We start from the raw sequence: 8,881 nt of genomic DNA on the forward strand, positions 1-8,881 counted from the left end.
CGTCGGCCCATCCTAAACACTGCTTTGACTAAGATCTGGTCCCTCGGCAGAACCGTTTTTTTCCTGGGTTTACATGAGTAGCCTCACCATGACACCCAAATCATTGCTCTCTGCATTGTCTTGCTTGAGTCTCTGGCTGTTTGTCCTAACTATAAAGTCTTAACTGTGACTGGCTTATACCCTATCCACAGGCTCACAGAGGGGCTGCCCGCCACCCCCTGTTGTTCTGTCTTTGAGTAGACAGAATCCATAGTTATTTTCTCCCCCCACCCCCGTGGTGTTCTTTGGATTCTTTTTTTGGATTTGGACAAAGTGATTCCCTTTTGCATGAAGATCTGACCACAGCGCAGTATCTTTCTGTAATACTCATAACAGAAGCACACATGTCAGCAACCCTTCTTAAAAGTCCTGATTCTGAGCTGCCTAAAAACAGTGTTACTTGTCAAAATTGGAATAGTAACTGACTAATCTCCCAGGAATCGTCTAATACCAATCAATGTTGCACATAGACATAGCACTGTCTGTTTCCTCTTATGTTGACCCTTTTATTTATTTTGTATATTGGAGCATGTCCTAGTTAGGGTTTCTTTTCCTGTGACAAAACACTAGAGCCAAAAGGCAAGTTCATGAAGAAAGGGCTTATTTGGCTTGCACGTCTACATTATAGTTCATCACTGAAGGGAGCCAGAATGGGAACAGGGAAGAAACGTGAAGGTAGGAGCTGATGTAGAAGCCATGGAAGAGTGGTGCTTACTGGCTTGCTCCCCCATGGGTTTCTCAGCTTGCTTTGCTATAGAACCTAGGACCACTAGACAGGGGAACCCCCCCACCTGCTTGGGTCTTCTCCAGTCAATCCCTAATTTAAAAAATGCCCTACAGCTGGGTTTTATGGAGGTATTTTCTCAATTGAGATCTCCCCCTTCCAGATAACTTTTAGCTTTTGTCATAGTGACATACAACTATCCAACTATGAGCATTAGGGGCTCACAGTCCACCCTTTGTTGTTCTGGTTGCTAGCCAATACCAATACCAATATCACCATAGGGCAATGGGAGGACTAATGTTGCTACTTTAAAACAATACCTCAGGACTTGCTTTGATTTATTTATTTATTTATTTATTTATTTATTATTTGCTTTTTGTGGGAAGGTATCTGAGTGTAACTACTATATGGCAGAAAGCATGGCTTTGATGGCAGGCGTGTAGACTCCATATCCCAAGCTTTAACTCTCATATGTAACAGTGCAATTTTGACAAAATTATCAACCAATCCCATAGTTCAGAAGGTCATTTGAGCAGCAAGGCTTCTCTAATGGTCCCTTATGGTATTAAAGTGACCACACTGCAATTGGAGGTACCTACTTCACCAGCCTCTTTACCCCAGACTAAGCCAAATAGAACTGTAGTCTCTCTATTGATCCTGAATGATCAATATTATTATTCTCAATTATTTTCTCAATTATTGAGGAATGGTGAGGTTAATATTGATCTCTGTCCTCAGAACAGTCTCAAGAAGAGACTCTGAGAAGATCTTAAGATCTCAGACTGTTCCTAGAACTGAGCTGTCACGAGGAGTGGCCTCACTCTGCAGAGACAGCCCTGCAGCTGTCCTGCATATTCAGATGAGTAAAATATTCAAGCCCCTGGAACTTGGTTAGGGTAGTCTACTCAAGTTCTGACTCTCACCTTCTTTTGTTAGTTACAGGAGCAATACCTTTACTCATAAGATTCTGGCGATGCCCTTGAGAACAGAAATCTTCCCCTTAGGAGAGATTTGACTTAAATCCTCCTTCCCACTTTGAAAGAGCAATCTTCGGCTTCTAGAGAACAACTAGACAGCATCTCCTGCGCTTCTAACATCATTGAACCATCTCTCTATCTGCCAATCCAGTTTATCATCCCAGTCAGCTCGGTTCCCAAAGAGTAAGGAGGGGGGGCTCCTAATGTTCCCACACCCCCAGCAGAGCTTTTCCGGATGCTTGCTGGTTCACCTCCAACAATAGACCAGAGCGCCAGGTCTCCAGACTGCCCTCAAGACATTCCGGATAACTAGGCTTCCGGAGACACTTATGCAGTCCCCCTGTTCCTTCAGGGTCTCTCTGTTTCGTACCCTCTAATCACAGTGCTCTCTTTGGCACCTCATGCCACTGCCTAAAGACTCCCGGTGACATCTCTGCTCAGATGCGTGGTATGGCGAGGAGGAGATCAGTCTCAGCTCGTGCACATTAGCCCTGTCGAGGGTGATAAAGGATACCGGGGTTTAACTTCTCATTCTTTCCCAGATGGTTACAGCAAGTTAGATGCTTGCTTGGGACACTCCCAGGTCAAAGAGCTTAGGAAAGGCTATATGAGCACCAACTCCTACACAACTCAATCCCTCTGCTTCTCTGATCCTTCCCCAGCTTCTGGGTGTCCCAGTGTTCAGCGCGCACGTGCAGAAATGGGGCTTGGGATAGAAGGCATGGAGTGGGAACTAGGAGGCAAGGCTGCTTGCTCTATCTGGTCCCAGGTATTCCTTCCTTAATGTGATTTCTGCAGGGACAGTCCTCCTCTGGCGCCGTCACAGTGCTCTTCCCCACATCCCTTTCCCAGGAATTTCTCCATTCTCACCCCTTCAGCCTCCAAACTGTTCTCCCTTCCCTCTCCTTTTCCTTGAAAGACCTTGAGCCTTGGCAGGTCTCAGTAGGCAGAGCTACTAGGGAGCAGGTCGTAGCGACCCCCGCTGTAGACCACCACACCGGGTGGATAGTAGATCAGGTCAGGTTCGGCAGCAGCATTAAGCGGCGCCAGGGCCTGCAGCCCGTGATCTTCAGGTTCTGGCTTGGTGGTGGCGGTGAAAGGGCGCATGTTGGTGAGCGAAGGCGAGGCTATCCGCCACAGCAGGTTCTTGAGCGCCTTGCGGAACTCGCGGCGCACTAAGCAGTAGAGGATCGGGTTGAGGCAGCTGTTGGAGTGCGCCAGGCACACGCTGACTGGGAACGCGTACACTTGGCACTGAAAGTACTCCTGGCTGAAGGGCACGGCGTTGAACTTGATGAGGATGCTCCAGGTGGTAAGCGCCTGGTTGGGCAGCCAACACAGGAAGAAGGAGAGGACGACGATGGTCACCGACTTGGTGACCTTGGAGCGTCTCCTAGCGCTGGCTGTACTCAGGCCTCCCCCAGGCGCTGCTGCTGCTCCTACTGCATCTGTTGTCCCAACTACGCGACGGTCGGAGATGAAGCGCACAAGCAACAGGTAACACAGACTGATGATGCTCAGCGGCAGCAGGAAGCCCAGCAGCACCTTCTGCAGGTGGTACAAACCCAGCCAGAACTGCCTGTCCCAGCCCAGTAGCTTGTCTGGAAAGTGCATGAGGCAGAGCTCCTCACCCAACACCCTGATGGTGGTGGAAAAAATGGCATTGGGCAGCGAGGCCAGCGCAGCCGAAGCCCAGATCAACCCACACAGCACCTTGGCTGAAAAACAGCAGCTCTCCCTCAAGCTCTGGCCGCAGCAGTCGCCACGGCCACGCCCTCGGGTCCGATGGCTCTTGAGAGCCGAGGCCACCGAGTGGTAGCGCGCCACGCTCATAGCAGTGAGGAAGAAGACGCTGGCGTACATGTTCATGGATGTCACCATGGACACGATCTTACACATGGCCTTGCCGAAGGGCCACTTGAAGTCTAGTGCGTTCTCCACAGCCCAAAAGGGCAGAGTGAGCACGAACTGAAAGTCAGTCAGTGCCAGGTTAGTGACAAAGAGGTTGATGGAGGATTTGCGCCAGCCTTGCTTGCTCTTCATCAGGTAGAGAACCAGCAGGTTGCCGGCCAGTCCCAGGGCACAAACCACCCAGTAAACCGCGCTGATGAGGATCCGTACCCTGGCCTCAGTGTCTGTGCTCTCTGCCCCGCCGCCACCCGGAGGATGCCCAGGCGCCGCACCGTCTGGCAACTCTAGCCCCAGCTCCCACCACAGATCCTGAAGCTGCAGCGACGCATTGCCGCTGGCGTTGGCCACTTCCAGCAAGTCTGGGGTCAGAGCGAAGAATTCTGAGAGCTCATCACCCGCAGCTGCTTTCCTCACGGTGGCCGCGGGGGTTGCAGAAGCCACCTGCATGCTCAGGTGCGCCTTAGTCACGTTCTGCAAGCCGACTACCGAGAGTCAGCGCTTGCTCCGGGTGTGGTACCCAGGCGGGCGCGCAAAGCAGGTGCCTGAGCTTTCTATGTAGACGCTCAAAAGGGCTCCTGGAAACTGGATGCTGAGCCGCGTTGGCGCCCAGAACCGCCTTGGGCGCAGGGGTTGGCTGCACTCAGCATCAGTTCTTGGTGGGTTTAGAAGAGAGGATAGTTCTAGGCAAGTGGCTGGGGATCAAGGTTCCTCCTGGTGAGAACTGAGTCTCCAGCTACCTACTCTAAGACTGAGTCATACCCCTCTGCTTTCCTGCTGTCACTTAGATGCAGTCCCCTACTCAGGAGCACGGCTCTCCCAGTACCTTTGTTGGCTTCTGAGGTTGCCCGGAGGAGTTTCTCTCCTTCTAGAGGAAAACAGATCGTGGACATCTGTGTCTCGCTCTGACTGCCTGAAGGCTGATTCACGCCATCACTTCCTGGAGCTCCGTTGGTGTTTTCTGTGTGTCCGATATTGTCAACCCCCAGTGAGTTGCCAGCGTTTGATGAGTTACATTGGCACCCACCTCTGCTGAGAGCCCCGAAGAGCTTGCATAATCTCCGTGCGAGAAGATGGGGGTGCTTTCCGAAGTGCTGAACCCCGCGCGCCACGCAGGGAGAGGCAGAGTCTACTGGCAACTAACTCCCCTTTGTTCCAAGTTGCAGAAGGAGTGGTCTTAGTCTTTTATTTTCTCGGTGTCTGGAGTGAGTCTGAGTCTGCTTTCTTCCTTTCTTATTTTTATTAGGACGAGGTTTTTTTTTCTCCTTTCTCCCCACCTTAACACAATAGTTTGTTTCTCCCACTTACACAATAGTAACACCCTTTGTTCTTTAAATCAAATAACCAATCTTTTCCTAGTACTCAAACTGAAGCCCCATCTCCCCTCTAATTAGCTGAACACTTACCTGGTGTCAGATTGGCAGAATTCTAAGGGTTGATGTTTGCCTGGAATTGAGTATATTTTAAGAACTGAAGCTACAGGGGGCCGTGGGGAGGGGGAGACGTGTTACGTCTCAACTTTGCAGTTTATTTAGATGCCAGGTTAGTTGCTCTTAGAAGGACTTAAGGAAGCTGAAGTGTTTTCTTGACAGAAGAACTAACCTGAAAAACAAGTATGCTAAGCATGCAGTAATTGCCCTCACTTCTGGGATAATACTTGACTTTACTAACAGTAATTGGGGATATACGGACAGATGGAGCGAAAGAGATAAAGACTTGTAATCAGTCAAAGGAACAATAAAAGAGAAAAGAGGTCCTCGGCAACCTTAAACAGTCTTAATTCCAAAGTGGACTTTAAAAGGGCACTTCGCTGCAGACGCTGCATTTCTCGATTTTACCAATAGAGGTCGCAAGAGCTTCAGTAAAAAAAAAAATCAACTGGCCTTCGATCAGTTTTAATATGTTGAAGTTCTCTGCCCTGGTAATTCTGTGCTTCTGTGGACCCCTCCTTGCATCCTGGCTTTATAGCCTCGCCTTCAAGCGCACGTTCTCACTTTAAAAAAGCGTTTTCTTCCTCTGCCAATTTCTTTCTTTTTTATTGTATTTCAAGGGCTACTGAAAACCAAGGAAACCTGTGGTGATACGGAAAGTCCTATGCAGTAAAGGTCTTAGTCTGCTCACTCATCTAACAAATACTTACTTAGCCTCGCTTTGTTAGGTGTTATTCCATGACTAGAAGACTTTATGGTAAGTACAATCTGTAGAGTTCACACTCAGATGGGTGATACAAATAGTTAAGAGTTGTGTGATTGTAATATAAGTAGAAAAACAAAGCAAAATGAATCATAAACCATGTCTAATGAAGTTTGAACTTCCTGAGACTGTCAGGAGGCAGACACTGAGACAGACACTGAGCATAGGGGCTGCTGATATTATTAAGAAGAGAGTCCTATTGACTTCTGGCCACTAAAGAAATGAAGCCAAGGGGATTAGATAGAGCTCAGAAATACTGACGAGTGCTCTGCTCTTTGGAGGTCTGTGGTATAGGCTGAGAGATTCACTTAGCTAACTGCCAAAGCAAAAGAATGAAGTCATGAGTTTGGCCCTCTGGGGTCTTTGGTGTGTGTCTCTCATCTGAGAAGTCATTTTAGTCTAAAGTATAATTTCCAGGTTTTGGAAACATTGACATTCTGACTCAGGTGACCATCACTCTTGACCTGTCTCCACTAGATATTAGTAACGGTTTTCTCTCCTGCCGTGTATTCCAAAATGTCTCTGTAAATGGCAAGGTGTTGCCTGTAGCAAACACTCCCCTTTCTTGTATTTTTAAGAATCTATGATCTAAAGGCAGTGTCAGGGGAGCGGTGCACTGGAGGATGTGGGAAATCCTTTGTGGTCTCATTCCCATTTCTAGGAAAATAATCCAAAAGGCATTGCCTTTAGGCAGGAGTTAAAAGTATGTGTACAGAAGTGGCATAGTATACTGTCTTAGGCTAGGTGCACGCCCCTCTCATCATTGATGCAGTGCATCTTCCCAACTACAGAGCCTTGACCCTCCTCGATGCTCCTCAGTTAAACTACAGTGGAGCTGATGATACTGCTAAGAGCATTATGTCTGATTGTTGCTCAAAGGGGGAGATTTTCCTAGGGAGTCAGAAGCTAAGACTCCTGGCCTCCATCTGTAGTGAGGTAAGTTGATCTCCTGGTTCTGAATTCTGCCTCCATCATGTGCTGAGGGATGTTTCAGGTCACCCAGGGGCTGTAACCGTAGCTATGGGATACCCTGCTGCTAGTGTTACACAGGCATCTTAGAGTGAGGAGGGTCCCAAAGGCCAGTAAGTGTTTGTATCTTTACAGCCTGATTCTTACACACCTCCCAGTGATGCTCCAGATGACACTCCTCAAACGGGCACTCCAAGTCTTAGAGGTTGTGCAGAGGTCTAAGGCTCTCAGGCTTAGGAATGAGTAAGCTTGGGGCTGACCCTGAGCCGTCAGATAACAAGTCCATTCCACAGTCACGTGATCTGTCTAGCCTCACGAGCCCTGTGTAAGGAAGTAACTGGCACTCCAGAATAGCCTGAGATAGTTGCTGGCCATGCAACATCAAAATTACTGGGGTGGGGGGGAGCTTGTTCGAATTCATTTTCCAGACTTTTTTCACATCCCACACCATCTTCAGAGATTCTGGTTCTCAAAAGGGTTGAAAAGGAGCCTGGAGATCTACAATTAGAACATTCTGCCAGGAGACTCTAATTTTTTTTTCTAAGTTTGAGCCTCTGTACTAATTTCCATGTAAACTCTAAACCTCTAGGTAAATAATTTTGAATTCTTGGGAACAATGGCCTCCAGTGATACTTCACTATACACGTGACTTGAGTAACGATACAGGGGCCATGGAGAAGATTGGCTGCTTTCTCCTACAGTTCAAATCCTTGTTGATCTGAAGGGGCACTGCTGCAGAGGTGCTGGGAGCACTAGCTCTCTCAGGATTCAGCCTGAACCCTCAGGAATGGCTGCTCGTCAGTGGCCCTCTCACTGAATGTTGTCAAAGCACCGGCCAGCACAGCTAGAAAGATCTTCATTGCTTAGTCTACTCTTCCAAGTGCATCCCAGATAATGTGTAAGATTTTTTTTTTTTGACTAAGTGTATGACGAAAGGGCAAATTCCCTTTCCACATAAACTCATTGTCAGAGAAAACGAGACTCTGGACCATTTATCTGCAAAGCGCTGACCCCGTTTTGCTCCGATGGTGTATGCATACAAACATGAGGGAGAAAAGCCTGTCAGGGTGACATAAGCCATCAGGTGTGCTGTTAAAAATGACACCACATCATGTCGTTGATTGCCTTATGGATCCCTCCTGGAGAGTTGAACCATATGTAATTTGTTGATATTGTTCAAGAATATAAACGTTGTGGAAAAAGGAGAAGAAAGGGTGCCCCTTTTCAGCAGCTTGATTTTAAGTCAGCCATGGTGCACTCCAACTTCCCATCCATTACTTGGACTGTCAAGGTTTATCACTGTGGGAGTTCAGATATCAAACTGTGTTTCTTGGCTGGCACTGCCATTGTTAAAGATGTCCTTGCAAATGTTTCCTCTCTTTGTCCACGTCAGATATTTTCGGTCTTACTCATACTTCAAGCTTAGGCAAAAATGCTACCATTTTGAGAAAGGTTGCCTAATTCTCTGAAAAAAAGAGGCACCCTTCCCACCTCCTCAGTGCTTCTTTTCAGGCACACACTCCACACAACAGATTCTGTAGCTTTTTCTCTGTATTTTTTTTTCCTGCTGGGAAGGTGTGTGTTATGATCACCCTTGAAGCTCATAACCACACAACATGTTTTTTATAAAAGAAAGATTTAACATTAATGATTTAAACCTCCAAGTTAAGATACTGGGGGGAAAAGAATCAATAAATTACCTCCAGGAGGTAGAACCAGAAATGTGCATGCAGAGCCTCGGTAGGATTAGACATTGACTTTCTTGCTACTAGGTCATAGAGAGATAGGTAGAAAGGTCTCAAGAGAGGGTCGGAGTGTCTGGGGACAGGGCTACTTGGGATCCTGAGAAAGAGGCTAACTAATAGGAATATAGATAAATATACATACAGATATGCACATGCACACACACACACACACACACACACACACACACACACACACACACACTTCAAGTTTGTATGTGCCGCCTGAGCACACAGGGTCAGTTCAACACAAATGTGGACCATCACGGTGTTGTGCATTCTCTGGTCAATACAACATGGCCACCTTTGAGCTACAGGAATAGTGACTC

At 47.6% G+C, this 8,881-nt stretch overlaps 1 protein-coding gene across 1 annotated transcript; it reads right to left on the reverse strand.

Moving 5' to 3' along the window:
* Positions 1-530: 530 nt before the first annotated feature.
* Positions 531-4,782, reverse strand: Rxfp3 (relaxin family peptide receptor 3). Its single transcript, NM_178717.3, has one exon. It carries the CDS (start codon positions 4,096-4,098, stop codon positions 2,680-2,682), a length of 1,419 nt encoding a protein of 472 aa, NP_848832.1. The 5' UTR covers positions 4,099-4,782; the 3' UTR covers positions 531-2,679.
* Between the last annotated feature and the right edge of the window lie 4,099 nt (positions 4,783-8,881).

The sequence above is a fragment of the Mus musculus genome, chromosome 15 (genome assembly GCF_000001635.26).
Source record: "Mus musculus strain C57BL/6J chromosome 15, GRCm38.p6 C57BL/6J".
NCBI classification, from domain to species: domain Eukaryota; kingdom Metazoa; phylum Chordata; class Mammalia; order Rodentia; family Muridae; genus Mus; species Mus musculus.

Bases quoted from the DNA above. Each gene is read 5' to 3' on its own strand.
- Rxfp3 (NM_178717.3), bottom strand. From the start codon at position 4,098: ATGCAGGTGGCTTCTGCAACCCCCGCGGCCACCGTGAGGAAAGCAGCT.